Source organism: Halichoerus grypus, chromosome 9 (genome assembly GCF_964656455.1).
Source record: "Halichoerus grypus chromosome 9, mHalGry1.hap1.1, whole genome shotgun sequence".
Lineage (NCBI taxonomy): Eukaryota > Metazoa > Chordata > Mammalia > Carnivora > Phocidae > Halichoerus > Halichoerus grypus.
This window is the reverse complement of record NC_135720.1, coordinates 6,771,774-6,792,607: the sequence shown is the minus strand read 5'-3', so window position 1 is coordinate 6,792,607 and position 20,834 is coordinate 6,771,774. Positions and strand designations below refer to the sequence as shown.

The 20,834-nt window shown below is 40.3% G+C and overlaps 1 protein-coding gene across 4 annotated transcripts in view; it reads right to left on the bottom strand.

Moving 5' to 3' along the window:
- Positions 1-20,834, bottom strand: part of PRKN (parkin RBR E3 ubiquitin protein ligase) — a 1,297,079-nt gene that overhangs the window by 655,661 nt on the left and 620,584 nt on the right. For all 4 annotated transcript variants that reach the window (XR_013441028.1, XM_078054494.1, XM_078054492.1 and 1 more), the window contains exon 5: positions 4,052-4,135. Coding sequence is in view for 3 of the 4 variants with exons in the window: in XM_078054494.1 (XP_077910620.1) it covers positions 4,052-4,135 (84 nt within the window). In the remaining variant the exon portion in view is untranslated. The remainder of the gene's footprint in view (positions 1-4,051; positions 4,136-20,834) is intronic.

Here is a 20,834-nt window from a genome sequence, read left to right as displayed (position 1 = left end):
CACCACACACAATGTTTTAGAAAACACAGGAGTCAATGTTTATATTTAGCTGCACTATAAAAATGTAATTCACAAAAAAAAAATCTTTTAAGATAAGAAAGAGAAAGAATGAATTAAATTTCTCACACTGAGAGCGCCGCCAGCCACTGGTTACAAAAAAGTGTGCCTGCCTTCAATTCCTTTATTTAGTGTTCACTAAAAATGAGAGAAAAATAGTTGGATATGACAGTTTCTTTTTCTACCTTTTAAACATTATATTTAAATAATTTTATTCTCTCTTCTTTTATAAAATAAGCACTGATGGTCCTAAATACTCCCTTTAAATTCTAATTTAACAACATCCCCAAAGATTTGATATGTGGTGTATTCTCATTGTTGTTTGGTTTCATATTTCCATTTGGATTTTTACTGGCTACGTTAATTGAATTTCCATGTTTCAGAGACTTTTATGGTTATGCTTTTGTAAGTGTTATTTAAATGCCTTAATGCCCCAAAACATGATCAATTGTTGAAATGTTCCATATATGCTTAAAAAAGGAGGCACCTCCAGGTGTTGGGTGCAGCGTTCACGATGCAACCCTGGTCACTGGTTGTACTGATTTGCCAAATACTTCCTGATTACGCTGCTGGAGCTCCCAGCCCCTCAGAGGTCAATGTTACTATCTCCTGCCCTCGTGCCAGATTTATCCATATACTTAATTAATCCTGAGAATTTGTCCTTAATATATTTTGGGTTTGATCATGTTACTAAGATCATACAATTTTTAAAATGCTGTATCTTTCTGAGTTATTGAACCTTTTAACAAAATCTATTTTTAATAACGCTTTTCAAAAAAATCTTTAATAATGTACTTTGGCTTTTGGGGTAATCTTAACCTACAATCTCATATGTTGTTTGTTAATTTGTTCAGAATGTATTTGTCCCCCCTTGATCTGCATCTGTATTACCTCCACCGGGCCAGGGGGCCCATGTCCTAACTGCTGTGATTTTTGGCAATGAAGAGCTCACACGGGGCGCCTGGGTGGCTCAGTCCTTAAGCGTCTGCCGTCGGCTCAGGTCAGGATCCCAGGATCCTGGGATCGAGCCCCGCATCGGGCTCCCTGCTCCGCGGGAAGCCTGCTTCTCCCTCTCCCACTCCCCCTGCTTGTGTTCCCTCTCTCGCTGTGTCTCTCTCTGTCAAATAAATAAATAACATGTTCTATAAAAAAGGATATAAAGTATAATAACATATACCTAAAACATGGGAAGGAGAGGAGAAAAGAATAGGTTCAAAGGTAAACCACCATCAGCTTAACACAGGCTACTATATGCAGAAGAGTTTAGACACAAACCTGATGGTAACCATGTATCAAAAAAACCACTAATAAATATGCAAAGAATAAAGAGAAAGAAATCCAAATATATCACAAAAGAAAATCAGCAAAACATGAAAGACAAGAAAGAATCAGAGAAAATCTTCAAAACCACCACAAAACAAGGATTAAAATGGCAATAAATACATATCTATCAATGATTACTTTGAATGTAAATGGACTAAACTCTCCAATCAAAGACATAAGGAGACAGAATGGATTAAAAGAAAAATAAAAAACAAACAAACAAAAAAAACAAGAGCCATCTATATGTGTTTTGTTTTGTTTTTTTTTAAGTCTGTAGTTGACGGCTGTGATGATTTCAGTTGGCTTGTGAATCACCTTATCCTGGACCCACTTCCTCAGTATGCCCCGCACCATGCAATCACAAGTCACATTGCCACACTGGTGTCCTGTTGGGGTGGGCTGCAAATAGAAATGGATGGCTGCCAGCTGCAGGGGGTGGTCCTCAGGGCCAGCAGCACACAGCTCAAGGCACCATGGAGTGGGCTCATTTGCCTGGCTCCTCAGGGGGCCCCCGAAACACACTGAAGGGCTCTGTGGACAGAACTTCTTGTCTGGAATTCAGAGTTAATTCTAAGTCCAGACCTCAGTCTGGGCTGGGGACGATGTCTGCAACCCTAGAGTGGTCTGGGAGGGTGGGTAGGGACTTTCTCCCTCTCGGGGAGTGTGAATTTGCCTGGGATGTGGTCCATCGTGAGACCTTAGGCGGCGGCCAGCAGAGCAGTGCACATGGGTGAGGAACACCGACCAGGGGATCAGAGTGAGCCAGGGACCAGCACAGACCGCCTCTCCGGGAAGCTAGCGCCTTCCTCTCCAGCGGATCCCACGAGGGTATCATGTTTTATGGGTACTAGCTCTATGTAGGATTCTGTGGTTTCATCTGCCACCTTGAGGAAGCCATGAACTCAGCTGCAGCCTCCCATGGACACCTGCCCACCTGAGGCTCCAGCCCCCAGTGACCAGTCGTTGCTGCCAAAGCGGCGGCTCGCTTCAGCTGACACAGTCTCCCCTCTGGGGTCCAGCTTTCTCCTGGTTTTGACGAATATACTCTTCCTTATTATGTTGTCAGCACAGCCATTCTTTTAAAAGTACATGTTTGTAATTTGATCCAGTATTTTTATATGGTGGGTACTGAAAGGATTTTGAAGGATATCAGATCACCCTGCTGTCGATACAGAGCTGCGATATAACTTAATTTACGCTGAATTCCATGTACTGATACCTCAGGTAAGTAGAATATGCAACAAGCAAAGGAAAGGATTCTCAGTCCCACTCAACAGTTTCCCCCTTTGACTGATTTGCAGCTAAATCTTTAAAGATGCAAAAGTGTCTATTCTACTGTGACTGAATCCTGCCAATTAATATCAAGTCTGGGAGAGGCAGTCAGACTATCAGGAATTGAAGTAGGTTTTCAAAGGACCTCACATGATTGTAAAAATGATACAGAGACCACAGTGTTACACATAACGGATGACGCATGTGTGTGTAGATGGGTGAATGAATCGATGGATGGAGATATAATTATTATTACATATAATTGTAATTAAGAGATATTATACACTATAATATATACATACTGCACTTGTATGCATACATGGGTGGGTATGTAATTATACTGAAGAATTGTACCCCATAAATATATTCACTTTCCTTTCATCTCAGTAGCAAAGTTACAAGGCTATATTATGCCTGGATATATGTGACTGACAAACAAGTCATTATTTTTCTTCAGGATTTGCATTAATAAAAATCTGCTCATGGTCCTCGCCCCCGTTTGATGGAAAATGATTGCTAGTGCTGCTCACTTCTCCCTCCGTACCTTGCAAGCGCCCTGCAGACTGGAGAGACAAGGCACGCCTAATGGTTCCAGCTCAAAGACTCTACCTGTTGCATTGACAGACTTTGTTCCTGGGAGAAGATACGAACTGGCAGCTGTGAACTAACATTGACGTTTGGGTTGGCACCGTAACAGTATTTACGGCTCAGGAGATACATACAGTCAGATTATGAGAGATCCAGGAATTTTTGAGGTAAAAAGTAAAACAGTATACAAATTACAAACATGACCAGAATATAAAATGATTTAAAAAATAATTTCAGTACTTAGGATCGCTTTTACTAAATATCTGCTCTATATGAAACATCAACATATGGCATACGTTTGCAAAGAGTAAGGGGAGTGCAGAGAGCAGAAGACGGTCATCCAATTGTAGAGCTGCTCACGCAACGAGGTTTACTAATAGCCCACTAAGACACAAAAAGAAAGGCAGAAAGAGATAAAGAAAGAAAGCAATCTTGAACAATGAGGAATATAAATACCAAATATCACAGCACCAGCACAAAGGTTAACCTCATATCTTTGTTACTTTCTTTTGCTAGGCTCCCAAGTGGCTCTTCTTTATATTCCATAAATACCACTCTGTAAGGAGTTTAAATGGACATGTTTCAAAACAGTCACCCCACGTGGTTAAGCCTCTAGGAAAATGACACTGGATGGCAATGAACAAGGTAGAATTTGGGGTGACTACACAAATAATACTTTGAATCTGATGACACTTTGGCTGAATACTATCAGATGGAAGAAAAATCAGTTAGCCTTCTTGTCTCCATTCTATTTTCCTACTAACCACTGAAGAGGCCATAACGAAAAAAATGGATTTGACCAGGTACTTACGGCTGTAGTCCCAGGGCAGTTTGCAGATTGGCATTCACCGGTCATCCGGTTTGGGATTAATACATCGTCCCAGCAAGAGGGGCCCTTTGAGAAAAAACAACACGTACTTGGTGCATGAAATGTAACACAAATGTACGTTTTCTAAAATCTACCGATATTATAAAATGATAATGAAAGTAATGTGTCGTCCAGTGATTTTCAAAATATAATCTACAGAACCTGGGAGTTCTCAAGATCCTTTTGGAGGATCCGGTAGATCAAAATTATTTTCACAGGCACACTAAGATGATCTTTAGCATATTGATCCAAACACGTAATACATTCACATGTAGTAGTCTCCCTACTGCGGCTAATTCAATTGTTTAAAAACTGAAATACTTTTCTTAAGTTCACTGCAATTTCAATTGATGCCTTCTATTTATTTACTTTAAAGATTAATTAATTAATTAATTTAAGAGAGAGAGAGATAGAGCACGAGCAGGGGTAGGGGCAGAGGGAGAAGCAGGCTTCCCGTGGAGCAGGGAGCCTGATGCGGGGCTCGATCCCAGAACCCTGGGATCACGACCTGAGCCGGAGGCAGACGCTTAATGACTGAGCCACCAGGCGCCCAACTGATGACTTCTAAATGAAAACAGCCGTGCCATCCCACTCAGAAGGACCCTTCGAGGGCAGCCGTGGAGTCTGTGGAGGCACACGGGGAGGGCCACCTGTCACCGCTGGCAGGCTGAGCAGGCATGGGTGCCGCCTCCCTCTCCTGAGGCACCGGGAAGACGACATTTGAACGAGCACCAATGTAAACCCGTAACAGTAAGGAGAATGGAAGACAGAGGGTTGGCTGAGGAGAAATTTCCATGCATTTCTGGAAATCTGCAACAGGCTGCAGCGAAGGAGGAGGACGGGAGGTAGGTGTCCCCAGGTGCGGGGCCGACAGAGCTTCCAGCAGCTGCGTTCCAGGGCCTGTGCCCAGCCGGGCAGAGGAAGGTTAGAGCCGAGAGCTGGTGGCTGTGGGGATTTTACGACCAAAGACACCGGGACCACGCCGGCGGTGTTCATGAGCAGTGGCCCACCCTGCTGCACGAGCCAGACCAAGTGGCCTCCTGGCCGCGCTCCTGCACGGATCAGTGCAAACGTCGAAGGCACGGAAGGATCTCAGCCATTCCTGGGTCTCCATGAGCGCTCGCTTTCGCTCCCCTGCACCAGGACACCCACACCCACACGTGCACCAGACACACAGAGGCACACACTCACACACGCGCACACCACGCACTGACACACATCTCGCCACAAACACTTTCACTGCACACACACTCAGTCATGGAACAGACATACCTCACACCACACACTTACCACACGCGGGTGCACCAGATACACACACACACACACATGCACGCACATAACTTTAGAGAAAAACAAGGGAAAGCAGAGGGAATCTGGGAATTGAGCATCCATCTCAAAGGGCGCTACCTTCTGAGTTCACAGATCATTAAACCAAAAGCCACTGCTTCAGCCAGAAGATGGGGCTCCTTTAGCAGCCTGAGACTGCTGTCCTTAGGGGGGCCGCTTCCAGGGTGGCCCTGGGCGGGCACCTGGGAAGTTGGATCTGAGGACTGCTCACATTCACTTATTGACACAGAGGGTTGGCAGCCTCATAAATGTCTGTGGGGACAACCTGGTTTGCATTGCGAGGACAGAAGAACACAGAGGACATGGCTCGAGAAACCTAAAATATTTACTACCTGTGCCTTTATGGAGAAAGTGTGCCAACCCTGGACCTATGGTAAATAAAAATCTTCCAAGTTCATATTGCAAAGTCCTTTAAAAAACTATCATGGTAGTGTTATGGTAGCATTTTGGCCACCACATCATGTCACCAGTTTGTAGGAGCAGCTGTACCTGGGTCTCAAGTGAGAAATTACTTCAATTAAAACCTTAGAGCCATTGGCTTATGGAATCCGAGGTGTTGCTAGAATGCAGGGATTCAAGTTGTTGGAATCAGTAAGAGTGGAAATCTGCAACTAGAGATGACATTTGGGGATTTCTCCCAATAATGTCATCACCAAAAGAAAAACACAAAGTAGAATATTATTTAAGCACATCTATATGGCACACGTAAATCAGAAATTCAGAAAAATGACTTGATGGCATGAAAAGCAGTGACTAAATTTGTAAAGTAGGAGTCTTAAAATTTACTTTTAAAAAATTGTAGGACTAATCTACACGTCATTTTTGCTGTCTTGTATGTCCAATCAAGTGGAAAATTGAGGTACTTAATTGGCTAATTCTTATCCAAAGATCACTCTGACAAGATCCAGACAGACAGTTATAGCAAAAGAGGTTTATTTTTCCCCGATTTATCTAAATAAATTCTATAACCTGCTTTTCATAGGTGGGCATATACACTGCCGTCTAAAAAAATTGCAAATCCTGTTTTCCAAAACGTTACTACAAAATCTTGGAATTTGCAATTTTTAAAAAGGGTTATTTTAGGGACACTCGGGTGGCTCAGTCAGTTAAGTGTCTGCCTTCAGCTCAGGTCAAGATCTCAGGGTCTTAGGATCGAGCCCCAAAGAGAGCTTCTCTCTCTCCCTCTGCCCCTCCCCTCACTTGTGTGCTCTCTCTCTCTCTCAAATAAATAAAATATTTAAAAAAATGAAAGGGCTATTTTACTTAAACTATGCTTTTACCAATTACTTCAAGTTATCAAATGTGTTGAATTTAGTAGATCCTCGTGAATGATTGTACAAACATTTAAGTCACATAATTAAACTTAAGGGGTTAAAATAATTTTGAAAATTATACTTGTCGTATATCATAACAGCAAAACTGTCCTTAAAACTGCTACACTCAGAGCTTCCTTCCTTTTTTTCCCTTTGTGTCTGCAACAAAGTGTTACAGAGAAGGAGCTTCAAAGTTCACAGACCTGTTGAATCCCAATTCTACCAATTATTAGCTCTAGGCCCCTGAGCAAGTTTCATTCCATCTTTCTCCAGCTCTTCTGAAAAGTGAGGGGTTAAATACCTCCGTTATTGGGCGGACACTCGAACACTAACTGAAACAACTCGAACACTAACTGAACACTTTCTCGAACACTAACTGAAACAACAACTTTAATGTCTGCCCGGTGCCTGGCATAGGAAAGATGGCAACTGTTGCAGGTAGTATTTCTTATTTCTCAAAAGAGAAGTCCCTGAGCAGGGTTATTTTTAATTTAGTAGACAGATAAGCAATAACTGGCCAGTTCCAAGGCACCTGACTCAGCCCACAGCGTTTTTCATTTCTTACTTTTTCTCCATTTCCCCGTTACCCAGCTATTCCCCAGGGATTATGTCACTTTTCAGAGCATGCAGCTTGTAACTCTTTTAAATCATGTATTTCCATCCATACAGTAGACATTGTTCTGGCATCTTCCCTCATTGGATTTAAAGATCCTGTGCTTCTCATAAAGCTAAGGACAGTGCTGTGATTATAGCCAAGGCTCTACAATGCAGTCATTACATAGTGAGTAGGGAAAATAACAAAGAAAAAATCTTCTCAACCAAAATATTCATCCACTCAACAAATACTTATTGAACATTTCTTAAAACCTAACAATACAGTTAGGGGAAATAGAGAAGGATCCTTAATCCTGTAGACTTTATGGAGTAGCTACAAAAGCCAGTGTTACAAAGGAACTAAGCAACCGATTCAAATAGATAATACTAAAAAAAAAAAAAAAAGCCCATACCAAATATTTGTGATATGCAAACAACTGGAACACACATACACTCCTGATGCAAATATAAAATGGCACAGCCCCTCTGGAAACCTTTAGGCTTTTTTTAGAAAGTTATACATATAACCATCAAGATTTGAACATTTCATTTTTAGATATTTACCCAAGATAAAAATGAAAACATGAGTCTACACAAAGAATCGTATACAAATACTCATAATAGCCTTATTCACAATAGCCACCAACTGGAGAGCACCCAAATATCTATCAAAATATGAATGGATAAACAAAATGTGGTATCGTCATCCAATGGAATACTATTCTGCAATAAATAGTATCATATTACTTATAAATGTAACATGGATGATTCTCAAAATTATGTGAGTGAAGGAAGCAAAACCTGCAATAGAATATACTACATGTTCCCACTTATATAAAATGCAAACAAATCAGTGGTAGCTTTGGGGTGGGAGCAGAGCATGGAATGGGCTATATAAAGGCATGAGGAATCTTTGGGAGGGGTTTATGGGCTGAATTGTGTCCCCTCAAAATTCATATGTCAAAGTCCTTACCCCCCTACAGAATGTAACTGTATTTGGAAATAGGATTTTTCAAGAGGAAATAAGTCAAGATGAGGTCCTTGTGGTGGGCCCTAGTCCCATATGACTGGTGTCCTTATAAGAAGAGGAGATTAGGACATGGACAGTCACAGAAAAAAAGGCCATGTGAAGACACAGGGAGAAGACAACCCATTCAGAAACCAATGAGAGATGCCTCAGAAGAAACCAACCTCACCAACACCTTAATCTTGGATACAATATTAATAATAATTAACTCTTTCTTGAAACTATTTTATATGGGGTAGAAGGAAGCAGAAGAGGGGGAAAAAGTCATTTAGTGAATATATATTCATTCCTGAGGACTTTTTGCATATACTCTGTCTCTCTGGCAACTATTTAAGAACGGTTTCTTTTTTCCTTTTAGTCTCTATTGTTAACAGGCTTTTCCACTTACATTGTTTCATTTGTTATCTCAGTAACCATGCAAGAGATTGTAGCTTCTATTAGTTTTCTATCACTGCGTAACAAATTCCCACATACGTAATGGCTTAAAACAATCCTCATCTGTGGTCTCACAATCTCTGTGAGCTAGGAGCTCACGCCTGGCTCAGCCAGGTCCTCTGCTCAGGGTCCCACAAGGCTGTAATCAAGGTGTTGGCAGGGTTGTGCTCTCATCTGGAAGCTTGACTGGAGAAGCATCAATTTCCAAGCTCTCTTGGGGTGTTTTCAGAATTAATTTCCTTGTGGCTGTAACTGTAAGGGTGTCAGCTTTGTGCTCCCTGCTGACTGGAAGCCTCCCATGGTTCTTCCCCATGTGCGCCTCCTCAACCTGGCTGCATACTTCATCAGGCCAGCTGGGCGACATCGGGTCCAGTCTCTGCTGGGATGTAGGCTTCTACTACGTGGTTAAGAGGACTCTCGTATACCACAATCAAGGGAGTGGCAGACATATTGTCACCTTTGCCATTTTCTCTGGGTTGGAAGGAAATCACCAGAACCACCCACGTTCAAGACTTAGGGATTTCACAAGAGCATGGACACCAGGAGGGAGAAGATGACTGGGGGTCACCTTTGTGTCTGTCCACCCCACATTTATTTTGCAGAGAAGTAAGACCTTTCATGACATTAAAGTTTGAAAAATGATAATTCAATATGTGACTCAGGCTATTTTTTTTTAATATAAACTTTCCAGTTGAAATATGTGAATATTCGAACACTTCCCTGGAGTCATTCTTTTAAACTTTTAAGTAGAGAATGTAATATTACAGCCTAGAAGGTATCACAAAATAAATACTGAATGTGACCAGAAAGTGAGTTTCTATTTATTCTGGCAAGTTAAATTTGAAGAGATTAGTACATAAAAAACAAGCAAATATACTTGTGCTATACTTAATGTATACATTCTTTTCCAACTTGAATTTATTACCTAGGATTTCTTAGAGCATAAACATCTTACACACTTTTGCCTCTGAACACCTAACTGTAAGTCCCAATTGCAAGCTGCTTCTATAGAAAAACAGACCACTACAGACTACATGGAGGGACTCGCTATTCACATTTTAGCCCAATTGTTTCTACAAATGTTTTTAAAGCAAAAAGAGACTTAGTAGGAGGTGAATTAGAATTTAAAGAAAATAAAAGACCTCAAGAAGACCCCTTGTCCAGTCCTTATAAATATTTCTATTCCTAATTTGGTTACTATATTAATAATAATTAACTCTTTTTGAAACTATTTTATATGGGGTAGAAGGAAGCAAAAGAGGGGGGGAAAAGTGGTTTAGTGAATTCCAGCCAATCAGCAGGTGAATACTGGATTATAAAAGTAGTGGCAAAGCCATCTTCTTGAATTAGTACAAAACTGGGTTGTTTACAAAGCACTTTCCCGTATATAAAGCAACCCTAATTCCCAACGAAAGTCTGTTAATTCTATGACCTATGGAGCTCTGAGATCCAAGCTGATTATTTGCTCATGTGTTGGGGTAATCCCACAACTGTTCCTAAAAAAACCCTGCTCCTATATGTAAGTACTCACTTGGCTCTTATATTTAGCTACAGGGGTATATCTTAAAGAGTATTCCATTTTCATGAAAGGGTATCCTTTTTTTATATGGATTTGTTAACCATAAAAGCATGGCTCTCCCATTATTTTATAAAATGGAATATCTGAAGTCCTTGCTTTTGTTGGAAAACATAGCCAATTTTTTAAATATATTAAGCGGTATATTAATTAAAGGCAGCAAAACATAGCCAAATTTTAATAAAAGCTTGGTCATAAGGCTGGTAGGGCTTGGTGGGTCAGCTTCATTCTATTCCATGTAGACTCAGCCTGAACAGCTCAACCAGGGCATGAAGGGCTCACTCTCAAGTTGGCTCCTTGGCATGGCTGCCCAGTTGGTGCTGAATATCAGCCCAGTGCCATGGGCTCCCATCTGTGGTTCCTCTCAACCAGGGCCATTCCAGGGGCTGCCTGTGCCTCCTTACAGAAGGGTAGGTGCTTCCCAAGAGTGACAATCCTAAGAGAGAAGAGAGAGAAGCTTCCAGTTTCTTCAGACCTAGCCTGAACAAGGCACAATGTCATTTCCACCATATTCTTTAGGTCAAGCAGTCACAGAGCTCAAATTCACTGGAAGAGGTTGGTATTTGAAGGAGAGAGCTAGCTTGGCACCCTTTGTCAAATTTAGGTTTGGCAATTCACTGAATGAGATTCTACAGCTGTGTTCCTCATTAGCACCCTGAGGAAGCTGTCGGATGCTGGCTCCACTCCACCCCCAGCTTTTTGCTCTGCTTTCGGACAATATAGCCCATTTAGATTTCCTTTCATTTTTATTCAAAATGCCTGGCTGATACATTCTCTACTAAATGTCTTTAAATATTTTAACTATGAAACACTAACGTACCATACTGGATATGCTTTATGGAGACAAAAATAACAAAACAGCACTAATTCCAAGTGTTCTCTGATAGTCCATTTGGATCTCTCTTGTTTTCTATCTGGGCACAGGCATAAGCAGACAGGATCTGCACCCACATGTAAACTTATCAGTGGCTTCCAATTATTTAATGTCATTTCTCTGATCACTAAAGAGATTATTCAGGATTTTTTAGAATTTGTATCTATCACCACATGCACTCGTCTATTTCTTAAATTATGTTCATTTGATGCTAATTTTAAGTCATTGTGGTCATCAATTCATTTGATAAATTATGCACCTAATATGTGGCAGGTATTTTGCTAGACTGGAGATAAAACATTGAACAAGACTTTTCCAGGTAAGAGGATAAAAGTGATTGAACAAGTAATTAACACATGGATTCTTTGAGGGACCCCTGACCTAGACCTTTGGAAGGACTATCATTTAAGATGAGACCTGAGAGACAAGTAGGAATCAGACAGCAAGAGGAAAATTCGCTGAAAGAAGGAAGGATTCTGAGCCTGGAAAACAGAACCAGAGACCACCAACCCCTACACTGGCTTCTGGAATATATATTTTCAAGAAGATGATATTGATAATTAATTTATAAATAGTTCATTACTTCTGTGCAATATCCTAAATATCTTAAACTAACACTACCACCACTACTTGATAATATGATTCAATTAAAATATATGATAAAATGTAACAGTATTCAAGGTACTGATTCAAAGGGATGGGGATGTCCAGATAATAAATGATGTCTTAGTACTTTTGAATCAGACTGACTGGATTTCAAATCCCATTGCCATTACCAGCCATGTAACGATGGAGAAGTTACTCAATCAGAACATCAGTTTCTTGTGTGTAATGTGGGGAAAACAATTGTTAATGCTACATCAGAAGGTTTATGGTTAATTGAGATAAAGTACTTCACATAATACTATATACACAGTTAATATTCAATAAATATTAGAAGGTGCTCCTGAACAGCCATAGTCTGAGAAAAATATGATCATGGAAAGAGCACCCCAAAAGACAAAGATTCAGAAGACTTAAGTTCTAGACATAATTTCACTAGAGTTTAGGCTGATCAATTTAACATCACTTTCTCATCTGTAAATTGGGGGTAATAAAGTCTCAGGGTCAAATAAGATAATGAATGAGCTAATTGGTGTGAAAACCCTTTATAAAATATAACAGGCCACACAAAACAGAGCTTTGTGTATTCTTAGACTGTCTAATTGTAGAAAGTGGTGGACTCATGCGTCTACCCCACTTTATACAGCCCCAAACACAATGCCACTTCCAAGTAGAAGAGATTCTTGATCCATACAATGCAGCTGCTGCTCGCATCAGCAATTAACCAGAGCAAGTGTCTACGCTCGTATTGATTACCTGATGCTGCCAAGTTAGCTCAACAGCTGTCTCAACAGAATGTCTCAGCTGGCCTTGGAAATTTTCCCCAAGACCTGGGGTATCTCTATAGCTCATACAACATACTGTAGCATGAGGTGGCATACAACAAATTTCCTTCCACTACTAAAATGTATTTCATATCATAAAAAGCAAGTATTTCATAATCGAATACTCAATAACACCCTTTTCCCCTCCGAGAAAATTGTTACAAGAAAAAACATCACATCTCTTTAAAGAAACTGCATTGTTACAAGGGAAACGACTCTTGGTCCACTGCATTACAGCTCTGTTGAGTTTTGACACAATCAATCACTGTCATTATTTACTGAGAGTCCCTTCATGTAGGGTGCCATCATGCCAAATGCATTCAATGTCAAACAATGTGCTTATTTCTTCACAATTTCCAGTTACCAAACTCTTCCTAAACCGCAAGATGCCTTCAATTATATTACTAAGTGTTGACAGCTTTGCTGTAGGCACATCACAGTGATAGCAGGATTCAAACAGCAGTGATTTTTTTTGTCCTATCTCATAGAATTTAAACAATGGAGACAAATCAAGACTTACAGATACAGTGATTCACTTTTATGCACTCTTAACAGATTTAATTTAGGAGAACCATATGATTATCTTCATCTGTTCAAGCTCTCTTTACTAAGAATAATCTTGCTACTGCACGGAGGGAAATTTGCTGCAGCTCAGATTAGACGCAGTTTCAGACAGCATAATATGTGTCTAACTGTTGAGATGGTCGCTCTCATTTCAATTCAAGGCATGTAAATCTATTTGAATAACAACATTTATTATCATGTAAAGCTTCATAGTTATCTCAGCTGGCTTTATATCTTGATAATTATGACTGGAACTGGACTATGCTTATTACATGAGATAAGAAGTTTATTAGATTTCTAGTGAATGCCCAGATACCGTCATCATCATATCAACATTATTTAGTTCTCAAAATAAAACTCTATGAATAACGCAGCATATTTTGGTGTATACTACTGTAAATCCGCCACTGAGGCTGAACTCAAGTCAGTCACCTCTTTTCTAGAAAGGGAAAGGAAGAAATAGGCAGGACACAGTTAAAACCATATAGGGATCACAACTTAATTAAGTTTTCTGTTGCTTCAGTGTAATTAACTGTCCATGAAGCGGTATCAATAGGGGGGATGTCTTGGCCAGTCCACAAGGCTACACACTGCTCAGTGGTACAGGTAATCTGTGCCTGGAGGACTTAGACATTATGAGGAAAATCACTTGTCAAGCGTCCTGAAGAGCAGTGAATTTGGATAGGCCTCCCTCTGTCAGGCATTAGACACATATGTAATGAGCAGGCTTCTAGTTGTATCTTACCCACATTGGCACCACTGTGTATTTATGAGGCACTTTGATCCCATGACCAGGCACCTCCCCCGGGAGCATCAGCATGTGGGCAGGGGTTTCTGTTCTTTCCCTACAATGACCTGGGGTTTATAGAGCTACGGAGAGCAAGGCCAACGATTCTCGGCGGAAAAAAAAGTCACATTTGTCCTTGGATATGTATGTTGGCAAAGACATTTTTTAAGCAGGGTCCAATTTAATATGCATTGACCATTTGTTCTAGTCTATACATTTTCCTCCGAGCCTTCTCACTTCAAGATACTTCTAGCACCCCCTTTTCCTTTTGTCTCCCTTTCATCCCTGACTCTGTTATCAAGGTCCAGTCACCACAAAAAAATCACTCCAACCAATTTATTTGTGGCCCAATGAGAGAGGAGAGAAAAAGTCTTAATTCTAAATTAAAATAACCAAATTTGTAGTTTTCTGAACTTTTTCATGATTAATTCAAACTGGCAGAAGTTCACACCAAAAGTGTTTCATGTTCTCTGACACTTCTCTGTAAGAATCACCCTACCCAGGGGTGCCTGGGTGGCTCAGTCAGTTAAGTGTCTGCCTTCGGCTCAGGTCATGATCCTGGAGTCCCGGGATCGAGCCCCACATCGCGCTCCCTGCTCAATAGGGTGTCTGCTTCTCCCTCTCCCTCTGCTCCTCCCCCGCTTGTGCTCTCTCTCTCTCGTTCACTCTCTCTCTCAAATAAATAAATAATAAAAAATAAATAAGAATCACCCTCCCCATTATTATTTCAACACCCCCCCCTTTATAAAGCTCAATGTTTTGACTTAATAAAATGAACATGACTAAATATCTTTCCTTTTTGTGTGTATCTTTCTTCAAGTGAAATGTGAAAGACTGCTGTTCGAGAACAAATCAGATCTTGGTTCTAAATCATTGTAAATCTTATTTTTTGAAATAGTACTTTCAGGGGAACACTGTTATCTCCCCACATTCCTGCCTTTGCTCAGAAAACTGTACTCCCACCTTCCTCTCGATGCCCCACTCATCCATGCAATCGTCCACATGCTGTTTCTGTGACGAGGTGTGTAATCTTGCCCAGTGGGAAAAGAGTGGGTAGCATTCCCACTGCATTCCCCACGCTAGCTTCGTCAATAACATGCCACATAGGGATGTCTGTTGATTCAACACCCATTTCCCTATTGCTTCAAAAGTTAAAGGAGGAAAGGATCCAGTTAATTGGCATTCTAAAACCCCAACAACAACCACAGTAATTGTTTCCTCTGAACAGAGCGATGCTGAAAACATCAATGTCCCTTCGCGTGCTAGACCCACATGAGGTCTGGTTCTTCGGTGTGAGATGTCACCATAGCTTGGCTCTTCCTCTGGCTTGGACATGAACCTACTACACTTCTCTGAAAGCAAACCTAGTCCCACTAGCTGCAAAATCACTCCTCTGCCTGTGTTCATTCCCAGGACACAAAAATTCCATCTCAGGACACCCCAGAGGATTTTGACTGTCCAGGTGGGTTTGCCATATCATAGCTGCCAAGATGTTCTTCTCATTGTATTAATGAGACAAAATTAGTGCAAGTAAAACAGAGAGACCTGGTCAGGGCATCTTGTCAGTTAGCTGTGGTTATTAGCTCAACATTCCTTCAAAACAGCCCCCTACTTCCCTATTTACCAATAATTCTTCCATGAATTACCAACTTTTAACAAAAATGAAAAGCCAGGATGGTTTATGATAAAGAAAACAAGAGTTTGCTTTAAAATATTTGTTCTTTATTCACAAGATTGTCTCTGTTTATAGTAATTCGAATCTATACCAGACTCCTCGGCTTTTTATGTTAACACCTCCAATCGGCTCCATTAAAAAAAAAAAAAAAAAAAAAAGATGGCATCAGCCAACAGATCAAGGGTTCTCGGCTTCTGATATTCAATATTCTCTTGTTTCTCGCAGTTGTAAATCTCATGATTTCAGCACAGGTGCAAAATCTGTTCAAATGTATTCCATAGCTTAGAACTACTGATTATGCTTCCTGAAACCAGCGCGCCATGTAAGGCATGTTCATACTTGGTTTTGATATATGCCACATTAAGAAACTCACTCACAGAAGTAACTGTGACATTACTCAGGAATCTAAAGGGAAAGGAAAATGCACAGGATGTTTCTCACCCAAAATTACACTCTGGTTTAAGGAAATATTTTCTCAAAACCATGTTACTTAATTTTAGCTAATTCAGATCACATCTGCCATCACTTTATCCAAGGCCAAGAAAAAGAGTAATATTGTAATTGGAACTTAGTGTCAAAATTTTCCAAGTTTTATAACAAAGCCACTCCTCTGGACCACTCGGCACGGTCTCTGCCTTCTACCTCGAAATGACTAAGCTTAGCGAGCTATCCTGGGCATTCATCTTGGCAATGAATGTATCAGAAATAAATATCTGTGTCTAAAAGCCCATAAACTTACAAAAAGACTTCTGTTTTCCCTATGTGAATAAGATAGGGTATTATAACCAGGAAACATTATATGTAAAGAATAGTGTTATTATGCAAGTTTCCAAATTAAGACTTGGGAAAAGAATAGAGAAAGATCTGACTTGATAGACTCATAACCAGACCCTCCTTTATACCCAATCTTTACACAAAATCACAATGCCTGATGTGACTTACCCTTCCCTTGAAATCAGAGGCTGGCAGATTGGGAATCGTGAGCTCTGACAGCTCATGTCCTGGTGACCATGAAGAAGGCAGAAAAGCTAATGTGAAACTCCCAAAACTCAGTACTCAGCTCACTTGGCAAGGCAGAAGGAGCCGGGCATGCACAGTAACCCCTGACAGCATCACTTCTTAGAACAAGGTCAAATAGAAGGTTCAAGGGAATGTGAATGCAAGTCTAAGATCACGAGGACTGACAGTCTGTTGGAAGAGCAGGAATGGCATTCAGGAATGATTAGGAATACTATAAGGCAGATTTTCCAGCTCAAAAGTGACTTCTCATTCACCAAGTCTTGTTGTCTCAATATTTGTTGAATTTGTGTCCTCCTCTCTAGACCCAAAGCCACAGACTTATTTTGAGACCCGTATTCACTTTTGGATGATCGCACTGACTTATTAATGAGTGTCTTGCTATCCATCTCAGCTCCCTCAAATGTTTTTTCCACACAACTGCCGGCGGGATATTTTAAACAAAAATGAGAAGGTGACCATCTCCTCTTAAAACCCCCCAGCGGCCCCACCCCATGCTCAGGACAGTCAGTGCTCCCCGTTTCCTAACATGGCTCATGAAGCCCTTTCTGATCGGTTCACTTCCCTCCGCCCCCTCACTCCTCAGCCAATTTTCTAGCCATCCCCTGCACGAGAACCCATACAGAGAAATACAGTTACACATTATTTTCAATCCTCCTGGAAACTTTCTCTGTTTAGGAAATCCTTTGATTTTCTAGTCTTTTTCAGCTGGGAGGTCTCAGGATATGCTTGGTAATAACGATCTTCTATACAGCCAGGATAGCATTGCATTTAAGTTCTGTTTATTAGAAAACAAATTTTTTTTTTTTTAAAGATTTTATTTATTTATTTGAGAGAGAGAGAATGAGAGAGAGCACATGAGAGGGGGGAGGGTCAGAGGGAGAAGCAGACTCCCCGCCGAGCAGGGAGCCCGATGCGGGACTCGATCCAGGGACTCCAGGATCATGACCTGAGCCGAAGGCAGTCGCTTAACCAACTGAGCCACCCAGGCGCCCCTAGAAAACAAATTTTTATATTTCTTTACCAAATACTCCTCCTCACCCACTGTCTGCTGCTGCCTATTGCAAGTACATATATCTTAATGTCCAGAGTGCTGCCTTTTGCTTCTCTGCTGGGAACTTCCTGGCATCTGTGTTGCCCTAGGATTCTTCCCCAGGTACCAAGGCTGATGGAAACAGAAGTCTGTCTGCACCAAATGAAGATGCAGAATAATGGCCACCACCCAAAATGTTTATTAGAATCTAGTGATTCAAGTGATTTCTAAGACAGCATGTGATAGAAAAATACAGACTATAGAAAAGTATCTGAGTTCAAGACTCGTTATTTTATATACTAAGTTGTGCCCTTTGGCAAGTCATTCAAATTCTACAATGCTTAGATTCTCCAGGTGTAATAGGAGAATTGATGTCAGCTTTCTCTACTTGGCAAGTTTGTTGTGAGGCTAAAACAACAACAGAAACATATGAAAAATGCTTTTCTACCTTTCAAACACTGCGCAGTGGTAGTTATTATTTTTCTTTGCATTAAAACATACCATTAGAATCTTGAACAAAAACTGCATTATTAGAGGGGCATACACGATGCTTTATATTGTAATTTAAAATTTTAACTTCCAAAAAGATAAATATTTTTCTCAGATTATGAACTAAATGTGTCTTCCTGCCTAGTAACTGAATATCACATCTCCTTCACAGAAACCCAACATGTCTTTCTGGAAATTAGGAATAGTCACAATCCACTTATTGTGACTTGATGCCAGAAAGCTTTTGAAAAAGAAAACAACACACACACACAGTGCCATTACTGTCTTTTACCTTAAGAACTATTTATATTTCAGGTTAAAGAAAGTCTGACATATTCCACTAAAAGCACCTGTAACAGAAATCTGTAATCTATCTATGAAGTGATAGCATTTAGAAAATACAGAAGTTGGTATTTCTTCACTTCTCTGAGACTTAATCTTAGCAACTAATGGTTACTAAATTGTTATTTGTACAGGAATGCTGAGAATCTTATTATAACTGAAAATTTTAAAGGAATTAAAATAATGAGGGAAGTACATGTAAAATTTCCATAATAACAGAAATGATAATTATGATATTCATTTAATTCTTCAAAGGGATTAGATCTACTAACCACATTAGATTCATATCATCCAAAATATTTGAATGGTTAGGTCAAATTTCTCTTACCAATTTAGAATTTATTATTAAAAGTACTTTAAATCATAGAATCTCTTTAAATTCGGGCGCCTGGGTGGCTCAGTTGGTTAAGCGACTGCCTTCGGCTCAGGTCATGATCCTGGAGTCCCAGGATCGAGTCCCACATCAGGCTCCCTGCTCAGCAGGGAGTCTGCTTCTCCCTCTGATCCTCCCCCCTCTCATGTGCTCTCTCTCTCTCATTCTCTCTCTCTCAAATAAATAAATAGAATCTTTAAAAAAAAAAAAATCTCTTTAAATTCTGCTTAAAGTTTGTTCATTGCCCAGGCATGTACTGGAAAGACAGGCAGATGGTGTCCATGTCTGTCAAGCGTTAGAAGAAGCTGTATTGGGAGTCCAGGGCAACGCCAAAGACTTGGGTTGCTGGTTTTTAAAAACTAGGCCATGGGAAATAGTTCCTTCATGTGTAGGGAAGTTCAACACACTGTGGTTGTTGTAGGCAGATATCCAGCTGAAGTGACCTGAGAGGTATCTAGAGGCCTGCCACTGTATGCTAGCTAGCCCTGCTCAGTGCTATTTGGATATTAAGACTAGGGTTTGCGTGAAGATCCACAGATCATGCTAATGAATAAATTCATGAGTGTAGGCTACTGCTGCAGGAGCTACATAGATGACCTGAGATCTCCCAGGGTTCTTTATGATCTTAGAAATGTAACTTACACTAATGCTATATTCCAGGGAAGTACACATTAATCAGTGGTCCTGTGCTGTGTTACTAAAGTGGAGCATTTCACACCATGGGTGGAGGCAGCGCAGCATCTCTGTAGTGCATACTGAAAAGTTCAAGCAAGGCTTAATTTTAAGTGAGAGATACTTAATCGTAATATGTAAAGGCACACCTGGAATGAAATATTTGTATCTGTGGACTGTCAGATAGCCTGGGATTACTGCCACTAAGTCAAACTCCACTTAATATGAAAATAGAGTCTCCAGAGTCCATTTTTTTTAAAGGTCTAAAGCTACACATTATTCTACCATCACTCATTGCTATGTTAGGACAGACTAGTTGCTCAGTGGTCTTTGCGAGTGTGCGTGAGCACACTCGTATGGGGGGCCCGTGGGACCAGGGACACAGATGTCTCAGAGGACAAATCCAGATGGGACATGGGAGAGTGGCCTTAAAAACCCATGAGGACCAAAAAGTTACCAGATGTATGGGATGTGGGAGAGGGAGAGGAAGAAGGAGATAAAGATACCCTCATTAAAGAACCAAGGCAAGCCTGCAAAAAGAAACTAAAATAATTCTAGATTAAATCCTATTATGTTGTTTAAATGGAGACTGACAATGAGGCAGTGGCCCCAAATACAAAAACAAGTGAGCTGAAATTAAGGGATCAATTATATTACAGATCTTCTGATCCCAAGGTATCATTATTAATTATATTGATTTATATTAACTTATAGCCTTCAATCTACATATGATTTCAAATAAACAATATATATTTGCTTAGTCATTCAAACTTCTATCCTGTATCTGCTAAACTCTGTGTTAAGCTGGAGATCAAAGATGACTAAGGTTCAGTACCACATTTAAATATCCCATAATTTGGTGGAGGATGTAAAGATACCGAATATTTGACAAAGGAATGTATTATATACTAAGGGAGCTCAAATAATGGAGAGACCAATTATAATTTTGTTTCAAACTTGAATAACTGAAAAATACCCTTACCAATGGGGAGGGGGGTCCAATTTTTTTTTTCCAATTACTTTCAACTTAAACTGGTCAAATTCCAATAAAATAAGCATTCAGTGTAGGTTACTTTTTTTTTTAATCATTGGATAGTTGGGATAAATGGCTGATCAGTCAATACCAGGATACATCTTCATTTCATTGCTTTCATTACTGCCCACCCCAATCTAAGGATATT